The 22,203-nt window shown below is 49.0% G+C and overlaps 1 protein-coding gene across 1 annotated transcript in view; it reads left to right on the top strand.

Moving 5' to 3' along the window:
- The window catches only part of EGFLAM (EGF like, fibronectin type III and laminin G domains), a 150,370-nt gene that overhangs the window by 76,991 nt on the left and 51,176 nt on the right, over positions 1-22,203 (top strand). Inside the window, exon 7 of the mRNA XM_036280199.1 lies at positions 1,408-1,574. Coding sequence (XP_036136092.1) covers positions 1,408-1,574 — 167 coding nt within the window. The remainder of the gene's footprint in view (positions 1-1,407; positions 1,575-22,203) is intronic.

The following is a 22,203-nucleotide window of genomic DNA, read 5'->3' as shown; positions in this document are numbered from 1 at the left end:
TGATAAGTGGTGACTATTATTAGCTATTAATACAAAACCTCAACTCCAGCCAGGCTCCTCACACTGCCCTCCTGTCACTCACGATCATTGCCAAGTGTCACCTTGCAGCGCCTATTACCCAGAATGCCCCCCGTTCCCCCACCAGCGGGGACATCCACGCAGAGCAGCGCAGTCCAGCAGACATAGTGGGAGCCCGTAGGAAAGCCGGAGTTTTCTAATAGCGGCATTAGAAAGGTAGAAAGAATCAAGTGAAATTAACTTTAATAACTCATTTTAAACCACTAAATCCAAAATATCATTTCAATATGTAATGGATGAGATCTTTTACATTTTTCTTCCCCTTTAAAGTCCACTGTACGTTTTACACTCAGGGCACCTCTCAATGTGTTCAGGTGTCACATGTCACATGCTGTTCAGATCCTGAGTAAGCAGGTGGCCAGGGTTACCTCTAGCTCTGTGATGGGCGCAAGCCCCTTAGATAATGACTAACACAGGCAGAGAGTCAACAGTGTGACGCCAGGCACCCTGCTGAGGACACATATCTTATTTCATCTTTTTGACAGTCCTCCTAGATGAGTATTTCTATTACCCCCATTTTGCAGATGAGGAAGCAGAGGCTTGAAGTTAAACGGCAGCTGGTAGGTCGCAGGGGCAGGATCTGAGCGGCTCTGTGGGGGCGGAGCTGTACTGTCCCTCCTCCCAGCTGGGAGCGCTAAGCCAGGGCCTGCGCCCTGCGCATCCTGGCACTGTGAACACTCGGCATGGTGGCGTGGCCCTGTGAACACTCGGCATGGTGGCGTGGCACTGTGAACACTCGGCATGGTGGCGTGGCCCTGTGAACACTCGGCATGGTGGCGTGGCACTGTGAAAACCTGGCGAGGTGGCGCGGTGCACAGTTTTGCTCAGACCTGGAAGAACAGCCGTGAACAGAATCTGCCTGGGTTTTCCCATAGCGATTCATACAGATTAGTCACCCCATAAAACCTGTATTTGTTTATTTTGTGAACAGACTGTGAGTCGATGGAATCCGCGCCCCCTGACCTCCGGGAGTGGGGACTCTGGGGGAGGGCTGGCCACGGAACATCTGGAGGTCACAGTCCTGGAAATAACTCCGGGGGGATCTTTTCCCCAGTCAAGGCCGGGTGAGGAAAAGCAGCTGGTCTTTACATAGGGCCTGAACTGGCCCTAGCAATGGTCTACTTCCTCTTATTGGCAGGGACTTAACCATGAAGGCCTCTGATTGAAAATCAAGATGGCTTTGAGATGGGAGACGCTTGCTCATCTTTATAAGTACTGCTCCCAGACTTCAAACGCTGGCGGTTTTCATAGCCAGCAGGCTTCGCTTCCCTCTTCTGTCCCTGAACCCTGCTTCTTGTTTTGTTTTGTTTTGTTCTTTCATCAATAAAGACCAGATTTCGACAAGAGTTGGACCTTAATCCAAGAACGGATCCAGATGGACTCCATGGTCATCAAAGGCCTCAGTCCAGACACCAACTACCAGTTTGCCGTGAGGGCCACGAATCCCCACGGTTCCAGCCTCCGCAGCCAGCCCAGCACCACCATCCGGACCCCCGGTGAGTACCGGGGCCCTTCAGAAGGACAGACGTAGCCGCATGGCCGAGGTCGCCTCTCAAGGACCCACGTGGTGCCCTGAGGAGGGCAGCCTGGAGGGGGCTCTCCTCGGAGTGTCCTGCGACAGTTTCCCCGCCCTTTGGAGGTTGGAGGCTTTCGCCAGGGACCCCGGCCGTTTCTATGGACACGAGGTCAGCAGAAGGTTTATTTTTGCACCATCCTTAGGGAGAGTGAAGTCAGTTTTCTTTCACAATTGCAGGAACAGAGCACATACCACGTCCCCCCCCTTTTTAACTTTTGAGAAAATGGGTTCATATTGTTTTATTATTTATGTATTTATTTATTTTTAATCCTTACCTGAGGATATTTTTCCATTAATTTTTTTTAAGATAGAGTGGGAGAAAGGGAAGGGGAGAGAGAGAGAGAAACACTGATGTGAGAGAGACACATTGATTGGTGGCCTCCTGCACAACCCCGATGGGGCTGGGAATTGAACCCGCAACCAATGTACCTGCCCTCGACCGGGAATTGAACCCGAGACTCTTTGGTCCTCGGCTCATGCTCTAACCACTGAGCAAAAATAGCCAGAGTGACAATGAGTTTATTTTAAAATCACAAGATTAAAAGTAACGCCCCAGACTCTTCAGGACTAATGTTTACTTGCAGATCAAGGAAGCTCAGGTAAATCATTCCCTCTGGATGATGGTCAGGGAAAATCGAAGGAGTCATTGGTGTGCTGACATGTATGGGGGGTCCAGCTGGGGACAGAGGCTCCTGCCTGTCACAGTGCCTCTCTGGGGCCTGGGGAGGCATGAGTGTCCAGCAGATCACTTGAGCACGTTTTGAAATGTCAGGCTCTGGGGTTGAGAAGCTCCCTCATGATTGATTCAGGAACCGCACTTCAATGACTCAGCCCTCCTTGCCTAGAAACTTTGTCTTTTAAAAGTGGGGGGCAGCCCTGGCCGGTTTGCTCAGCAGTTAGAGCGTTGGCCCGTGGACTGGAGAGTCCTGGGTTCGGTTCCCTCTAAGGGCACGTACCTCAGTTGCAGTTTGTCCCTGGCCTGGTTGGGGTCGTGTGGGTGGCAACCAGTCGATGTGTCTCTCTCACACTGAGGTTTCTCTCTCTCTCTTCCTCCCTCTCTCCCTCCAGCTCTATCTGAGGATACATGCAAAAGTGTCCTCGGGTGAGGATAAAAAAATAAAATAAAAGTGGGGGGCACATTTACATAAAAGCTGGAACCTCATATGGGGGAGACCTCAGAACCGAAATGTTGGCACTCTTGTTTGAAGCCTGAAATCTTTTCAGTTTTGCTAATTCCTCCAAATCTCTGTCGAAGAGCCCAGCTGTCACCCTTGGGTGCTCTCTACCCAGGAAGGAAGCCTGTATGACACTGTCCATTGGCCAGCGAGAGCCCTGTTTCTATTGGATAGTGCATCTGAGTTAACTCCGCCCCTCCTCACAGAACACCCACACCGCTGCCTCCCAAGGTCACTGCTCTGATTGGGGTGGAGGTTCACCGAGTTCCCCAAGTCCTAAGAATTTTGGCTCTTCTGAGATTGAATTGTTGGGGGATGTGGAGATATGATGAGCTCTCCCCGTCCCCTCCCCATACACAGTAACTATGGTCACCCAACAATTGTTATAGTTTTCTTCTTTATAGAGTTTAGAAGCTAAAACTCCCCAGGCATACGGCAAGGAATAAAGCTCCCTCTTTCCAGAAGAGCGTTAATGATTCTATTTCCAATGGAAGGAGGCCTCCTCCCACTCTTGCCGGCTGAGTAAGATCTATGCTATAATCTTTGATTAAACTCGGTCATGCATGGCCAGAAACTGAGGTAACAGGAGCGGGGACAAGCCTCAGATCTGACTACATTCTGAAGGTGTAGTTTGTTTTTAGGACAAAGAGCAGGCGCTCTGTGTGTCCCGCCCCTCCCCCAGCATCGAACTCCTCTGCTCCCACGCTCTGAGCTGACCCATGCTCACCTCCTTCCCTCCGTCCCTCGGTGTCCCCGCCACAGAGACGGCAGAAGGACGAGAGGAAACAGCTCCTGCTGTCCCTGGATGTGGGTGTGGACACGGGTCTGGGGAGAGGATGTGCGTCGGGGCATCCCTTGATCTTCCTCTTTTTGAATTGAAGCACTGGTCTGGTCTTGGAGTTTCTGATAAGCACTGCCCATTGGGGGTCCCAGTTTTGTGGATTAAGTAGGATAAGGTGTGCGAACATGCTTTATAGATATGTCATGGTTTTTAATTGATCTTATTGGGGTGACCTTGGTTTATGAAATTACATACTTTTCAGGTGTGCAGTTCTATAATGCATCTTCTGTATATTGTATTGTGTGTTCACCACCCCAACAGATACATAACGTTTCATTACAACTGGTCTCCTATTCAAAGTAAAATGTTGCCATTTCAAAGTACTTGTATGCAGGTGACTGATTCACTGACAACTCTCAATTATGGAATATTCTTAAACAAACACAGTGTAACTGCTTTTCCATGTATACAGCTACTCAAGTCAGGATAACAGAAGCAGAACTTATTAGCCGGCCTGTTTCATGGATACTACCCGTGTGCTGTGACCGCTTTCATCTGCGGTTTTCGCTCGTGACCACTTCTAAGTGTTTTAGAGACCCAGTCTCACTTCCTCTTTGCTTTTAGCTTAGACCCTTATTTTGTTTCCAAAACCCATTTTCCAGTATATAAGATTGCTGCTTACCAAGTAGCACTCATTTGAATCACAGCAGATTCTAGATGTCAGAGCTCCTCTGTGTCAGCCTCCCGTGAGCCCGGCAGCCTGAGCTCTTTCCCTGGCAAATCCCCTGTGAACCCTCAGCACACCCCATGCCGCAGGGATGGGGCCCCTCTTTATAGGTTTTTAAAAATCGAGTTTTTGAAAGGTTGTGTATTTTGCCAAGAATAAAAATGACAAAGGCAGGATTTGAACTCGGGTTGGGCTGCCCGGAGAGCCGCTTCCCTGAGTGAGATTCCAGCGAAAGGAGGTTCTTCTCCTCCTAACGCGAAGTAGCGCGGGGAGGGTGAGGTCGGCAATGGAGGAAGCGGACTGAGGGAGTCCTGACAGCACTTCGAACCTGCTGGGATGTTTTCCGTTGACACTGTGAGGGACACTGTTCGTGGTGCAGGCCTGAAGGCCACCAGCGTGCGTCGGGGCAGCACTAGGAGTGCAGCCAGCGCCGTCTGTTTGCTCAGACCCCAGTCAGACGTGGCCCTGAAGGAATTCACGAGACCGCGTTTCTGCCTCTTGGGTTTTCCCACGTACTGCCCCTCCCCGGCTCAGGTCATTCCCACCTGGATGTTTTCTTGGGCTGATGCCCACTTCGCTCCCTGAGCGTCGGTTCAGAATGTTCAGGCTGACTCCTGAGGCACAGAGCACTGGACGGGGACCTTAGATGCCACCCCGGACACGGCCACTCACCGTTGCTGGGCTCCTCTTGCCTGTTTTTGGCCCATACCCACCTCCTTCCAAAGGAAAAACACCAGCTCCACTCACTGACAAGCCTTGACTTCCCCGGGACCGTGAACACCAGCCTCTATTAGCAGCTGCATTGCGTAATGGGACAACTGGTAGATCTCAGTTGCTTTTCGTGTCTGTAGTTAATGAAAGCCGGGGTCAGCGTGTTCCTTCATTAGCGCTCAGCCTGAGTGAGGGAGGGGGAGGGTTTGATGGCTTCACGGAGTGTCGCTAGGCATGCTCCATATCCACAGCTCGCTCCACAAAGTCACTGTGCAGCGGAAGAGCCAAGCAAGATGTTTTAGTGTCTGTGTCCTCCGATGAGAAATGTGAGCATTGGTGGCCTTGACCGATGGTGACGCCACCTTGTGTTACTTCCGTCCTCTGACTGGAGACTGTCCTCACACATCAGTGTCCATTCTGTTCCACTAAGGAAACACAGAGGTGAAGGTCCCCATCTCACTTTCTACCCGATCCTGCTCAGTTTTTTAAAAAGTATGTTTTGATTGATTTTTAGAGAGAAAGGGAGAGATAGAAACATCTATGTGAGAGAGAAACATCAATTGGTTGTCTCTTGCATGCCCCCTACTGGGGATCAAGCTGAAACCTGGGCATGTGCCCTGACCAGGAATTAAACCGGGACCTCTCAGTCCATGGGACGACACTCACCACTGAGCCACACCATCTCGGCTGCTTAATTTTATGAAGAAATGCAGTCAAACCTCGGTTCTCAAACCTCTCCCATATTTCAGTTCAGTTCTCAACCAAGTTTGTTCATGGAAAAAATATCTCCATTTTGCAACGAAACTTCGGTTCTGGACCTGACACCCTTTCGTGCTGATACAGCAGGAGGACAAAAAGCATCTCTCAGCCACAGACAAAGGAGAGAATGCGAGTCCGTGTCCCCGCTGAACCTTGTGTTTTTAACACCTCAGGAAATTGTGCTGTGAGAACTTTTGTGTCTTTTTTGCTTGTGTTGCTGGTGAAATGGATGATTAGCACAATTTTAAAACATAGCGAGGCCGTCCAGTGTGCTGTTGTTGCTACAGAGTGAGGGTGCTCAGGAGACGAGGATCACAGGCGATGGAAGAGGCAGGGACGCTGTCATCGGTTTGGATGAAGGAAAAGCAGTGATGTGTGGAAAAGGGGACCAGTGCTGAGAGAGCTTCCTTTAAGGCTACCAGGGATGGGTCACTAAATTTAAGGGAAGAAGTGTTTGTTTACAAGTTAAACAGTACATTAGACATGTACTGTATATAGGAAAGGTTAAAACAAAATAGGGCATCATTTAGGGGTCTGGAATGGATTAATTCCATTTATATTATTTCTAATGGGAAAAGTGATTAGGTTATCGAACAAACTGCTTCTCGAACAGCCTTCTGGAATGAATTAAGTTTGAGAACCGAGGTTCCACTGTACCCACGTATAATTTGCCTTAGTGTTCCGTGGCATTCTTTTCTCCCTGTGATTGATTTATAAATTAGCCAATCAGAACAGGGGCCCTGCGGAACCTCACAGACATGGGCACATCGTGGCTTTGTGGGACAGGCATGTGCCCCGCCACAGTCACTTATTCTCAGGAGCCAAGAAGGATGAAACAAGTAATGCAAATGTGAACAATAAATCATAGAAACGGCAAAAGTCAGAAAGTGCTCTATTTTTACTAAAGACAAATGTAATGAAATGAAAAATAACTCACATGTGTGACCAACTTTAGGATCATAACCACCTTCCCTGGGACCCTAAACCACTTAATTTCTCGTGTTCTATCTTCATGATGTAGGCAGAGAAAGAAGCAATAAGTTCTTTTTCTTAAATATTTTTTATTGACTTTTAAGGGAGAGATAGAAACATCGAAGTGAGAGGAACACATCGATCAGCTGCCTCCTGCATGCCCCCCACTGGGGATCAAGCCCACAGCCTGGGCATGTGCCCTGACCTGGAATCAAACCGGTGACCTCTCAGTCCGTGGGGCGACACTCAATCCACTGAGCCACGCCACTGGGCAGCAATAAGTTCTTCACCGAAGTGAAATCGGCACCCTCAGCGCAGTCCCCAGTAGAAGGTGTTCTTTTCTTCCCATCAAGTCATTTTTCTCTTTCCCACCTGGGGGCTTTTGCACCCGGTTCTCTCTGCTGGAACTCTGTCCCTCCAGATCCTTCCATGACATTCCCACCTCCCCTTCCTTACTCTGACGTGGCTTCCTCAGACAGACGCCCCCTCCCTGTTACCTCGGCCCCATTTCCTGCTTGATTTCCCCCGGAGCCGTTCCCTGCCTGGGACTACCGTCACCGTGTCCACCCTCCAGGAGAAGCGCCACACCGCACTGGAATGACTTCTTCAGGTTGTGTTCCCAACGCCCTGGGCACAGTAGGAGCTCAATCAATATCGACTGAGTGGGTGAATGACTGAAGGTGACCAAACCACACAGAGACGACTTTGGAGGCTGGGTAACTGCTACTGCTGCTGCCTGAGGAATCCAAAGAGGAGATGGGAGGACAAGGTGGGCCCAAAGCAAAGTTTATAAGCAGAGGTGAACTCCCAGAATTGCAATGTGCCACAAATCAGAACGAAGTAAACAGGAAAGGGGAGAGGGAGGGACGAAGGAAGGAAGGGAGAAAGCAAATTCAGGGGGATTAAGTTCAAGGCAATCAGGAAGGTAAAGAGGCATTTGAGAGAGCCCTGGCCGGTTATCTCAGTGGTTAGAGCGTCAGCCCACGGACCCGAGAGTCCCAGGTTCAGTTCCTGCTGAGGGCATGTACCTCGGTTGCAGTTCGTCCCCAGCCCTGGTTGGGGCATGTGGGTGGCAACCACTCGATGTGTCTTTCTCACGTCGATGTTTCTCTCTCTCTCCCTCCCGCTCTGTCTGAAGATAAATAAAAAATAAATAAATAAGGCATTTTAGAGAGATCCCAGCGACTGAGAGTACAGTTTACTAGCAAGGAGGGTGAGGAAGGAGAGACGTTTTCTACCAAGCCCTTATTCTGTGTTCTTTCTTGATCGGTAGAATAAGCTTTATCATTTCTACACTAAATTTCTTTTCTGGTCCTAAAAAGTCTCATTATGGTCTCAGAGCCTCAGAGATCACACAGGGAGGTGGAAAGATGTTTAGTTTGTTGGTTTTTTTTAATGCCACATTCTCCCCACAATCCAGTTTCTTTCATAGTTTCAGAAACTTCTCCTGAGTGGAGACAAACCCACCCGGGCTCAAAGCGGTCAGCTTTCCGCCCTAACCTGACTGCACAGTGTTCCCTGCCCCCACCCCGCTGACTCAGACGTTGCCCTTCTGCTGTTGGTTGTACGTCTCTTATACCCTTTGTCATGCAAGCGTCCACGTGTGAATCTGGCGGGCACCCAGTTTTGCGCTAAGATTTGGGCCCTTGTTTTTAATTGCCCAACCCTCTCCCCAGAGGCCGGCTCAGCTTGCTTCCTGGGTGGAAGTTGTCACTAGGTAGCCTCAAAACAGATGTCCTTTCTCCTAGTCACTAGAGAGGGCTTCTGCGGGGTAGCAATGCCCCCGAGTGGGCTGCAGCCGTGAGCAGAGGGGAGGGAAGTGGGCCAGAGGTGGCAGCAGGCACCAGGGCGGGCAGGGAGCAACCAGAGAGCGTTGGGGAGCGGCATCCCCCGGACCCCCACAACCTAGCATCGTCCTTCAGCAGCTTCCCGAGCCTGCTGCCTCTGGTCAGGGCCTTTGAAAAGGACTCGCCCACCCTTGGAAGATCCTCGCTGCCCCCGCTCCTCCGCGCCTTTAGACAGAAGCTGCCCAGCACGCCTGGGTCTGCAGGCCAGGAGGACTGTTCTCTTGTCACCTTACTGTGAGACCTTGGGAAAGTCACTGAATCTTCTCTGGGCCTCAGTGTCCTCCTCTGTGAAATGGATACAGTGATATCTGAGGTAGGTAATATGTTCTACTTCTCAGGGTTACTTTGAGGAAACACGTGTAGACAGAGGTTAGGACATCTTCTCACTGTCCGAGATGAAGGAGAGTTCATCCCTGTTCCCCCATGAATGATTGCTGAAGGATGGCGTGTCTGACCTGGGTGACCCAAGCCGGTCTGCAGCTCCTTCTGTACGACTCTGCTCTGATCGTGGGACTTGAAGGCATCAGAAGGTCACAATTCAAAGACAAAGGTCCAGGAGCAAAACCATTGCTGATAGATGAAGACTACAAGGGGCCACGTGAGTTCCGTCAGGTGCAATTGTTAGCGCGGGTTGGTCAGCTTTAGGAGGCTGCAGATTTAAAAGACATCAGAGAATCCAGACTGCAAAGCACAATAAAACTTTATAATTCACGGCCCGGTCGGTGTGGCTCAGTGGTTGAGCGTTGACCCATGCACCAAGAGGTTACCGGTTTGATTCCCGGTCAGGGCACATGCCCAGGTTGTGGACCCGATCCCCAGTGGGGGTCATGCAGGAGGGGGCCAGTTGATGTTCTCTCTCATCGATGTTTCTATCTCTCCCTCTCCCTTCCTCTCTCTCTCTCAAATCAGTAAAGAAAAAAAATTGTATAACTCGCTACTCAAGCACATCCTGGATCAGGCAAAACGGGGAAAAAAACCCCCACAGAGTTAGTGCTATCCCTCTGGTTTTTATGTGCGTATTTGCTTGTTTATTTTCAACCTCCCCATCATTAACCATTTACTGAGACAAGGGTCACAAATGTATCCGCCGAGGGCAAAATGGTAGCCCTGCGGGGTTTGCAGTCACCTCTGCACGGAGGCAGCCATAGGCCGTAGTCCTGTGTGGGCCTGTGTTCCAGTGGAACTTTCTCGCTGGACTGGAATTGAATCGTGTGTCCCAGAGATGATCCACTTTTAACGCTTTTTTCAACCATTTAGGAATGTACAAACCACATGACTCTGCATTGTGAAAAATGATGAAAGAAACCAAGTGAGGTGATAGGAACCGAGTTTACTCACACTTCATGGAGCGGGCAGTCTGTTCTCAAAGGCCCAGAGAACTGGAGAATGGGGGGGTGGGGGGGAGTGGAGGCAGGGAGCTTTCATAGGCCGGAGAACGAGGGCGGAGAGTGGGAAATGGGTGAGGGAGAAGGAATCCGCGTGGAGCTCAGTGGCGGCGTTGGCGGCGTTGGATCAGCCCGAACACCTGTGGTTCGGCAGGGACCCTGAGTTTGCTGAGGGGGCGCTGGGCAGAAGCGGCTGCATTTGGGCTGCGACGTTTCAACAGTACACCAGCAGGTGGCAGCCGGATCCGGCCTGTGGGACAGTTTGCTGACCTGGAGAGCCTCCAGGATACTATGGGTAGCAATTTTGTCCAACTTGGAAGGAATCAATGGGTGCATATGAATGAAATTGTCGCCTTGATAAGTATCCGCAAAATGCAGTTTTCACACGAATGTTCTGAAGTGAATGAGCCCCTAGAGCGCGCACCCCAGCTGTTTTCAGACAGGTGTGTGGGCTCTTCGCACAGAGAGAGGACGGAGGGAGGGCTGGTTTGCTCGGCACTACTCCTGGAGCTTGGAACAAGCAGGCCGATGAGTCCGTGAGCTTACGGATTTGTAGGTCTTCGGAGGGTAAGACGAACAGGGAGACCGAAGGAGGAGCAAATAGTCTGTTTTCCTCGAAGCCTAGACAGTCTGCATTCCAAGTGTGCAGCTTGTACATAAACGTGGCCTTGTGTGTGACTTGGATTCAGGAGCCCTCCGCCGTCCGTGCTCCGCACCTGTGACAGCCTCGTGTGTGTAAATCTGAAGATCAGTCCTTTGCACAACTTGATTGGTTCCAACGGAAATGATTCACTTGGCTGTTTAAGTAACTGCTCGCTGTTCATTGCTCCGCTCAGGCCTCTGTGCGTCTTTCATCACCGTGCACCTACTTATAATCAGCATCCCGTTATTTTACCCCTCCGGCTAGTTAGGGGAGAAAGACTACAAAGCGAATGGGAAGCAAATATAATTTCCCGAAGAAAAGGCGCTCGTGGTACCCCATGTCGGCCGTGGCATCTGCGCAGTCAATCGGTGGGCACTTAGTGGCCGCATGGTGAGCAGCTATATGCTGTTTATTCCTCTCCAGCTCTGAGGATTTTTAAACATTCATATGTTGCAGTGAGCAATTCAGAAACGTTAACAATTTTTCCTTTCTTTCCTCCTATTTCCTTATTACTCATTTTGTTCTTTTTCCTTTAGACTTCCCAGGTCATAGTTAATCTCTGCTGTTCTTCCCACTGGGGCACTTCTTGCTTTCACACAATTCTCCATCTGGACGGTTTCTTAGCATCTCAGTCCCTGAATCTTAGGTTCTTTGAGCACGAGTAGGGCCATGATCGTGGTTTAGCCCAGAGAAGAAGTTAAGAAACAGCCCGACACAGTGACAGACATATGGAGGGACAGGCATCGGCCGGCTGAGTCCTCTGGTCCTCGTCTGATCATGCATCAAACATGGAACAGACATGTATAAACGTGCAGGTCAGAAACAACCGCAGGGGAAGGGATGACTTGTCTCATGGTCTCGGGTGTCACCAGGCTTCCGGCAGGAAACAGGCGCACGCACTTGGGTCATTTGAAGTGACTTTAGTGAAGGGACTACCTGCACAAGTTTAGACAGATGTCAGGAAATCAAGAGGAAGCAATGACCAGCTCCTGGAGACAGACGGGGGTGGGGGGCATCAGGCGAGAGCTGTGACCTTCAGACACGTGTCCCCTGACAAGGTCATAGGATGGAAGATGAAGAACGAAGACTCTGACTCATTCTCCTCCCTCCTCCACTCCTGCTGGGGCTTCCTCCTGGGCAGAACCCAGCCCAGCCTCCGGGAGCCCAGGACCCAGCCGAGAGGGGCAGAGGTGAGCTGGGCCACAGGGAAGGGCTCCACCACCAGAAGGAGCTCAGCTCGCGTAACAGAACGGAGCCTTTCATGTGGAGTCTAGAAATACAAATTCTTTCTTGTCTTTCACGTAGAGATTTAGGGCACAGACCTCATCTCATTCATCTTTACCTACTTAGCATATTGCCATGTAGGAGATAATCTGATCTCACGGTCAACTTTTTGTTGACTGAGGGCTTATAAACTCTTAGCGCTAGAAGGACCGCCTCAGTCAGCGCGTGAGGGCGCAGGCCCGGGGGACTCGGCACCTGCTGCAGGTCACCGAGTGGGAGACCCTGGGCCAGAACCCAGCCTGGTGACCACCTTGTGAGTGGGATTCCCATCTTCTAAAGAACCAGTCCCCCAAGTTATTTTACAACATATCCATTTATTCTGTTGATCAAGTATTTACTGCCTACTATGTGGCAGGCACTGTTTCAGACGCTGAGAATTCATCAGGGAGCAAAACACAGGGAATCCCTGACCTCCCAGGGCTGGTGTCTAGTCTGGGCAGGCAGACAGACATAATTATCTGTATTAAATTACATTATCTATATAATTCAATATTGTTATATTATCTATATTAAATTATCTACATTAAAAATGTAGCCCTGGTCAGTTTGGCTCAGTGGTTAGAGTGTCGGCCTGCGGACCAGAGAGTCCTGGGTTCAGTTCCCGCTAAGGGCACGTGCCTCGGTTGTAGTTTGTCCCCGGCCCCGGTTGGGGTCATGTGGGTGGCAACCACTCGATGTGTCTCTCTGACATTGATGTTTCTCTCTCTCTCTTCCTCTCTCTCTTCTATCTGAAGATAAATGCAAAAATGTCCTCGGGTGGGGATAAAAAAGAAAATGTAGATAGCACGTCAGATGGTGATAAGGGCCATGAAGAAAAACAAAACGGAAGGTGATGGACAGTCAGAGAAAGCCTCCTGAGAAGGTGGCATTTGAACAAAAAGAATGGGGTGAACTCTATGGATATGTAAACCTGGATCAGTTCTGTCTTTTTGTCTTTTTATCCATCCATCTATCCATCCATCCATCCTTCCATCCATCCATCCATCCATCCTTCCTTCCATCCATCCATCCATCCATCCATCCATCCATCCATCCATCCATCCTTCCATCCATCCATCCTTCCTTCCATCCATCCATCCATCCATCCATCCATCCTTGCTTCCATCCATCCTTCCTTCCTTCCATCCATCCATCCATCCATCCTTCCTTCCATCCATCCATCCTTCCATCCATCCATCCATCCATCCATCCATCCTTCCATCCATCCATCCATCCATCCTTCCTTCCATCCATCCATCCATCTATCCATCCATCCATCCATCCATCCATCCATCCTTCCTTCCATCCATCCATCCTTCCTTCCATCCATCCATCTATCCATCCATCCATTCATTTATCCATCCTTCCTTCCATCCATCCATCCATCCATCCTTCCATCCATCCATCCATCCATCCATCCATCCATCCTTCCTTCCATCCATCCATCCATCCATCCTTCCTTCCATCTATCCTTCCGTTCGTCCATCCATCCATCCATCCATCCATCTATCCATCCATCCATTCATCTATCCATCCTTCCTTCCATCCATCCATCCATCCATCCTTCCTTCCATCTATCCTTCCGTTCGTCCATCCATCCATCCATCCATCCATCCATCCATCCATCCATCCATCCATCCATCCTTCCATCATCTTCCATCCATCCTTCCTTCCATCCATCCTTCCATCCATCCATCCATCCATCCTTCCATCCATCCATCCATCCTTCCTTCCTTCCATCCATCCATCCATCTATCCATCCATCCATCCATCCATCCATCCATCCTTCCATCCATCTATCCATCCTTCCATCCATCCATCCTTCCTTCCATCCATCCATCTATCCATCCATCCATTCATCTATCCATCCTTCCTTCCATCCATCCATCCATCCTTCCATCCATCCATCCATCCATCCATCCATCCATCCTTCCTTCCATCCATCCATCCATCCATCCTTCCTTCCATCTATCCTTCCGTTCGTCCATCCATCCATCCTTCCATCCATCCATCCATCCATCCTTCCTTCCATCCATCCATCCATCCATCCTTCCTTCCTTCCATCCATCCATCCATCCATCCTTCCATCTATCCTTCCGTTCGTCCATCCATCCATCCATCCATCCATCCATCCATCCATCCATCCATCCTTCCATCCATCCATCCTTCCTTCCATCCATTCGCCCACCCACTCTTGGGAAGCGCATTCCAGGCTGAGGTCCTAATGCAGGAGCCTCCTGGGGTGCTCAGTGTCCAGGGACGGAAGGGAGGTCTGTGTGGCCGGATCGGGAGGTCGGAGGGAGAAGACTGGAAGGAGATGAGGTCACAGCTGGTGGAGGTTGGTTAGGACCTAGGAGACCACAGGAGGCCACTGGACTCTGCTTTTGCTCAAAGAGAGGTAGGAAAACTGGGAGACAGGTGGAGGGGAGGGTGGCACTGGACCGCAGGACCGAAAAGACCTTACTTAACGTTTCATCGAAATCACTCTCACTGGGATGTGAAGGAAGGACTCTCGAGGGGTGGGGAGGAGCAGGGAGACCAGCTGAGGGAACCGCTGTAACAATCCCAAAGCTGAAATAGCTTCGTTGTTGTCTCTAAATAGAAAAAATAGTCCATACTTATTAGAAAAAAATTCGAACAGCATGAACAATAAAAATGAAAATTATGTCTGATCTCAGCATCCAGACAAAACCACTATTAACATTTTGGTACATAATCTTCCAGAATTTTTAAAAATCCAATGATGAAATCATAGTACAATATATACTTTTTTTGTGTAAGAAAATGCTATACACATCTTTGTTAATATAAGTTGATTTTTTAATTTATAAGTTAGTATAAATCTACTGCATTAATTTTAATACCCACAGTGCATTCCACTGTAAAGTTGTACCACGTTGATTTAATGAATTCTCTATCAATGGACATTTAGCTTCTTTCACTATCGCATACCAAGCGGGGCCACTTGGCAGTGCCTTTGTCTTTCGGCTCGTCCAAGCGTATAGTCCCCTCTCGCTGTCACTGTGGAACAGAGTGAGTCCGGGCTACTGCCTCTCTGTGTTTGTTGGTGGGCAGACTGATACGTGCAGCCATTGTTAATATAAACGGCATTTAACACCCTAGTCTCTTACCTGCTAGTCTCACCATTAGTATTTTGATAGATACTATCCATAGTTCAGCACACCTCTGAGACAATTTTGTTTTTTCAGAAGAAAAACTCATCTGCTAGAAGGATGAAACTACCCATTTTTATTTATTTATTTATTTTTTTATCCTCACCCGAGGACATTTTTCCATTTTTTGTTCAGATAGAGCGGGAGGGAGAGAGAGAGAGAAACATCGATGTGAAAGGGACACATCGAGTGGCTGCCACCCGCACGACCAACCAGGGCCAGGACAAACTGCAACCGAGGTACATGCCCTTAGCGGGAACCGAACCCGGGTCTCTCTGTACCGCAGGCCGACGCTCCAACCGCTGAGCCAAACCGGCCAGGGCAAAACTACCCATTTTTAAAGCCCGGGTCTCATGTTGGGCGCTTTGGTGGTTCCAGCTTCTCATTCCCACTTGCGTGGAGAGCAGAGATTGGTCATGGAACATGGCTGGTTGCCACCTAACTCCCAAGCGTAGGGTCTGCCATATTTTAAAATGACCTTACTTAACGTTTCATCGAAATTATATTAACAAAGATGTGTATAGCATTTTCTTACACACACAAAAAAGTATATATTGTACTATGATTTCATCATTGGATTTTTAAAAATTCTGGAAGATTATGTACCAAAATGTTAATAGTGGTTTTGTCTGGATGCTGAGATCATAAGGGCATAATTGTAAATGTATGCCCATTCTGGCCCAGTGGAACGTTCCTCCCATCAGCAGTCTGGATCACGCAGTCACAAGAGATTCCAGAGCCCAACAGATTCTGAGGATCGCAAGCATTAAGGAAGGACCCACAACTGCTCCTCCAGAGCCAGTGGGCAGACACAGCTCCAGATGGTGGCAATTCACAAGTCATCCAGCAGATGGCAATAGTTCACAGACTTTCAGAGTCGGTAGAGCCCTTTGAAATTAGTTTGGAATCACTGGAAATAGTAGAGATGAGGGTGAAACAGAGAAGGTCCATTATACTGCCGTGGATAGTGGACGTCTTCCATGGCTAGGCAGTCCCGGCCAAAATTGGAGAGGGCCACCACGTTTTGATTTCAGTTTTTGCAATGGAAAGAAAAGTTTGCAAGCAGAAACGGAAATCTCTTCAGTGACCTGAGGCCCTTAAGGCATCTTACTTATCATCAATGTTGTTTCTTAATGGTACTGAATTATTTTTACTGTCTACTAATGGGTTTGAAATCTGTAGTTTGAATAAAACAGAATCAAAGGTGTAAGGAAGTTGAACACAGTTTCATATATGTTAGTCCTGAAAGGCATAAAGCAAGGGTGCATTCCGTATAGGGGTCACTGCAAAGACACAGCCATTTGTCACGGATATTCATTCTTGCCAAACCCTTTCAAAAAGAATCGAACCAATCCTTTCCTTCCAGGAGTTCACGACCCAGTCCAGCCAACAAACGCACGTAAAACTACAGCAGGTCTTCGAATGGCGTCATTTCGTTATGATGTGAGATTCCATGGCAACTTGCCCCTTGTTCATATCAAAGAGCCTGTGGTGAAATCAGTTTCCTTATATGTTCTTTCACTTAGAGTCACAGAACCCATCGACAGCGTTAGGTGAGGACCTACTGTACTTGTCCAGTGACGTGCAGGACACAGAATGTGTTCTGTGGGCCTGGGTGGCCAGCAGGGCAGGGCGCTGGTTGGCTTTATGGACGGGGAGCTGGGTGGTGGGCTGGCAAAGGTTTCACAGTGAGGGGATTTGGGGACGGCTGATCAGAGTTGAGAGGGATTCCTCCAAAAGGAGAGGGGTGAGGATCAGGAGAATCCGGAGGAGAGTTGAAGGGGAATCTCTGCAGATGTACACAAGGCCAAAATATAGGGGCTCAGAGGCAGAAGGTAGAAACCCACCCTGCACCCCGCTGTTCTGCGTTCCCCATAGCTGCAGTTCCACAGCACACCCATGAAGAAAGCTGGGCTTTGTCCTCAGTAGGTTGGGCTCTCTAACCAGAGGGTATTCTTTCTGGCCCTGCTGTATCACGCCTCCTGGGAGAATTCTGTTTCTGAGTTCCATTGTCGGTTTCTCTATCCCTCCATCAATGCCACACTGTCTTAACTTCGACAGCTTTATAAAGTCATGACACCCGGTAGGTAGTTCTACTCTGCCTCGTTCTTCTTCACAATGCCCCTGTCTGTTTTTGACCCTTTGCCCTTCAATATACGTTTTAGAACCAGTTTTCCATTTCCACGAAAAACCCTGTTGGGACTTTTAAAATCAGAATTATACCATGTTGGTACATCAGAGAAACTCACTATTCAAGTTTAGAAAAACTGTGATGCCTTTATAAAAACAAACATACAGTTTTTGTAAAATAAAAAGCCATCCTTAATTTAGTCATAGAAATTTGTGTTTTGTGTGTTCGTTTTCCTTACAGTGGAACACCCTTGAACACGTTTTGCAGTCAGTCAGTGTTCTGACTATTCTGGTTCTAAACAAATGCCTTTCTTTTAATGTTTTCTTTTCCTAATTAACAAAGTGCCAAGTAGAAAGAGATGAGTTATAGGCTTTAATTATCATAGCCCCAGGCTCCTGGGAAAATTCGTACCACTGGCTTGGACTGTGCATTCTGCCGGCACTTAGAAATAGCATCAGGAAAAACTTCGTGTAAGCCCTGGGTTGGGGCTCTGAGGGAGCGGGTCTGGCGGGACCCAGCAGCAGAGAGCTTCATCCCAGGGTTTCTAGTCATGCTGTGTCTGGTCCTCTCTGGGCGCACTTCTTCCTATGAAAAATGGGAAATGACCATTAGCTTGGGTTTTTGTGAGAGCCAGCATTTGAAATGCTGCAAAGGGTACCTGAGTGTGGCGCCGGGAATCCAGAGTTCTCGATCCGCCCCGCACCAATGAGCTGCCTCTCCGGGCAAGTCACATGGACTACTGAGCATCAGTTTGCTGCTCTGTAAAATGGACTAGTGCTGGCTCATCGCCAAGCTGATTTCTTTGATTCTGAGTCTTTGTAATTCCATATTCCTTTCCCCACTCCTTCTTTTTAATCCTCACCAGGGATATTTTTCCATTTATCTTCAGATAGAGTGGGCGGGGGGGGGGAGAGAGAGAGAGAAAGAGAGAGAGAGATCCTGCACGACCCCGGCCAGGGCCAAGGACAAACTGCAACCGAGGTACGTGCCCTTGACCAGAATCGAACCTGTGACCCTTCTGTCCTCGGGCTGACGCTCTAACCACTGAGCCAAATCAGCCAGGGCTCCTTTCCCCACTCCTGTCCCACACCCTTTCTGTCCCCAAACTGAGAAGTAACTTCTGACTTCTAGGAGGTCTGCCATACACAGTGTCAAAACAGCGATTTTTACGCAGTGAACATGCCTTATTTTACCTGTCGGGATGAGCAGAGCATCTGGAATCATGTCTATTCTTGTCATGGTGCCATCTGCACCTGCGGCCAGGCATCATGTCCTTTCTTCAAGGAGTCCCCTTCCGGACACACTTCCTGCGGGGCTGGGGGCAGGAAGTCACCTCTCTTCTGTGACTTCAGTTCACACACTTATGAAATGAAAAGTTACGGCTGGGTGGCATCTAAGGTCTTTTTCAACTCAACTTGTAGTCTGAGTTGGGGAAGGGACAGGAATGGTGGCAGTTTTGAGGGTGTGTCTTTGGACTTGGGGGCAGAGTCTCCCCAGGACATCGCAGGGGTGTCTCTGCACCTGGTGGAGACCCTGGCCGTCGGCTGCTCTGGGACCTGTTAGATAAATGGGGGATGGGAAGAAATACCGAGTCTAAAATATGGTTTCTGCCCTCAAGGGGTTCACAGCAGAGCTGGGGATCACAGGGCAGCTTTCCAAGGCCCGGAGCCCAGAGGGCGTAAACCCCGTCCTAAACACCTCTTGATTTCATCAGTCTATGGGGCTGATTCTGAGCTCACGATTAGGAGCAAAAATCCACGTGTGGACAGCCCCGTCCAGGCGAAATGTAGGGATGCCCTACAGGTCTCGGCAGCTCCAGATTTTGTGCAGACACCTTTTTTTTTTTTTCACTAAATGTTTTTTTCTTCAACTATCACTTGATTTGGGCCTTTTGATGATGCACTGTCTCCACAGAATGCGTGTAGCTGGAGGGGTGGGTTGGCTCTGCAGAAGGATGTGGGAAGGGAACAGCTTGGCAGGGTGGAGAAGAGCATACGCAAAGTCTTGGGATAAGAAAACACAAGACGTGTGGGGAAGTCAACTGGTCGACCAGCTTGACTGTTGAAGAAGGGGGAAAGGCTGAAGACACGCTTTGGAGTCAGATGAGAAGTGGCGTGATGTAATCAGAGAGGGTCCAAGGATAAACACTGGCTCTGCTCTCCCCTGTCTCCTTGCCTGGGAGCAGGTTCTCTCATCTTTCTGAGGTATGTCCCCACGCGGTAAACTGGGAGTAAAAATGCCAGTGTCAGAGGGTTTGTGAGGATTAACAGGAACAAGGTCTGAAAAGCTCCTGGCTCAGTGAGACTGATCAGTAAGCGTTAGTTTTCTGACAGGCTTTCTGCCTGTACGGTGGCCTCTTCTCTTACCGGTGACCAGGAGAATGGCAGCCAGCCGGACCTGGCTTGGACTTCAGCTTGTCCAGGTGAAAGTCTCCGATCTTAGGCACTTCACTCCCGTGAGCTTCACTACTTACCTGCAAAGCGAAGGGGACCGTGCTTACCTTGCAGGGCATTCTGAGGTTTAGACACCTATGGCGTTAAACACACAATGGTACCTGTCACAGGGGACAGGCGGTAGGCCTCATTGCCCAATGGTGGTAGGAGAAAGAAGGAGGGAAGGGGGAGTTGGTATCATTGAGATCCTTGAGTTCTTGACTACAGAGCCGAGGATTTGCCTTGTAGGCCATAGGGGCTGGATCTTGGGAAGTTCTTTTCAGATAGAGTATCGCAAGAGGAGATGAAGAATCTTGACACCAATGAGAATAGAACACGAATGACAAAAATGTGCCCAGGGCAAGAAAGAAGACCCTGGGGGTGAGACCAGCCTCCTGAAGATAACACCCAGCTTTCTTCATGTATGTGCTTTGTCATTCCTTTATTACCAAATGGATGCTCTCCTCTGAAACCCGACAATTCTGAATATCTGAGAGAAGCGGATATAGAAACGGATAGCGAGAAAGGAACCGAGGAAGAAAGGGCCCCAGAGAAAAAGAGAGAGAGGCTGGGAGAGAGGAAAGTACACAGATACAGAGAGACAAGAGGGGGCGCTGTCTCCCAGGGCTCCCCGACTTCCTGTGAAAACATCTGGCGGCCAGCTGTGCTGGCTGGGCGCAGCTTGCTTGGGAGGACTTGCATCCAGTTATAAATCTGGCATCCACAGGCTTGAATTTTCAGCTGGCATGTGGGTTATTCTAAATAAAAGTGAGGTGTGCCAGCCCACCTCCACCAAGACAATCCTGACCACCTGACTCAGCTCCTTGGCTGGCTGCCTCCGGACCGTCCGCCGAGCACGTTTCTCTTCCTTGTCCTGGAGCAGATTTCTGCCTTTCCTTTAGCTTTGTGTTCAATCCGCTTGCTGTTTTGCTTAGAAGAGGGTGAGTTTGCCTTTGCGAGAAAGGTGTTCGACTGAGTTTATTCTGAGAGCAGAATGTCTTTAAGTTCAGTTTATGTTTTCAATGTCTCCTCCCTCTCTCTCTCCTTCCTCCAACCTCCCTTCCTTTCTGCCTTCCTTCTCTTCTTCCCTCCCCTCCCTTCTTCCCTCCCTCCATTCCTTCTCTCCCCGTCATCCAAACACTGGGTGCCTAATAACCATGGGCATCAAGAACCTACAGAAGTCTGTTGCCCAGGTTGCCACTGGCCTGGAGACGGGAGCCTGTGTGCCCATCTGGGGAAGGCAGCTGGTAGCCCTGCTCGTGAAACCTGCTGGGCGGAAATGGGCAGCCGGGGAGCAGATCCGAAAGACCCCGCGTCCCGGGAAGTGCTCCTGTGTCCAGCCCAAGTCAGAACTGTTGCCGATCAGTAGATTTCATGACTGACAACCGAACAAAAATGCTAATCGGACCACCCCCAAAGGACAATGCCTGGTGTTGTCTCCTGAGGGTTCTCCTCAGCCCACCTTCCGACTCATAAAGATCCCGTTGTCCTGTAAAATGAATGAAAATGGGCGGCCCCCAAGATACCACATAGGGCCCCTTTTTTTCTGGGTGTGGGAGTGTTTGCTCCAGTATGTCTCTTATTTTAAAGAATTTTTAAGAAACAAATATAGCCCAGCTGGTGCGGCTCAGTGGACTGAGTGTTGTTTCATGAACTGAGAGGTCCCAGTTCAATTCCCCATCAGGTCACATGCCTGGGTTGTGTGCTCGATCCCCGGTAGGTGGCGTGCAGGAGGCAGCCAGTTGATGTTTCTCTCTCACATGGATGTTTCCCTTTCTTTCTCACTAACAACAACAACAAAATAGTAAAAACATATTTTTAAATAAAAGAAAAATATATAACATATAAAGATAATATGAACACTGCATGCACCCAGCACCTATTTTAAGAAATAGATTATGGAGCACTCTCGAAGGAAGGACCTGTAACATACCACGCACATCCTTCTTCTAACCTTCTAGGTATTTTTGTCATGGTCTTACTTTCCTTAATCATTTGAACAGCACATATATGTTTCCTTAAACAATATTTTGAGTTTTGTTTGCTGTTGACTTTCATATAAATGGCATTAAACTGGATGTGTTTTTTTGCAACTGGCATTTTTGGGCATGAGATTAAGCCATGTTGACGTGTCCTTAAATGCTCATTCATTCCTTTCCCTGCTACATCATACTCCGTTCCATAGACCTCCTGTGGAGCGCTTACGCATTCTCTCTGGAGAGGTATTATACTAGCAGGTTTGAGATCTCTTTTGCTGTTACAAATTCTGACGCGATGAACATGTTTTGCACATCTCCTGGTACATGTGTTTTTCCAGGTTTTATAAGTCCAGGTGTGATTGCTGCGTCCGAAGGAATGACCATTTTCTACTTTATCAAATAGTTCCAAGTGCTTTGCAGAGGAGTTGTACATGTCTGACATCAGTGAATATGAGTCCCCATTGATCCCATCCTTGCTGATATTTCTTATTGGCCAACTTTTACACTTTTGCCAGTCTTGTCTGTATACAATGGGAGCTCTTTCTGGGTTTAATTGGCATTTTCTTGATTC

The sequence above is a fragment of the Molossus molossus genome, unplaced genomic scaffold (assembly GCF_014108415.1).
Source record: "Molossus molossus isolate mMolMol1 unplaced genomic scaffold, mMolMol1.p scaffold_m16_p_3, whole genome shotgun sequence".
Lineage (NCBI taxonomy): Eukaryota > Metazoa > Chordata > Mammalia > Chiroptera > Molossidae > Molossus > Molossus molossus.
Note: the sequence above shows the minus strand (reverse complement) of the source record. Positions and strands in the feature narration are given on the sequence as shown.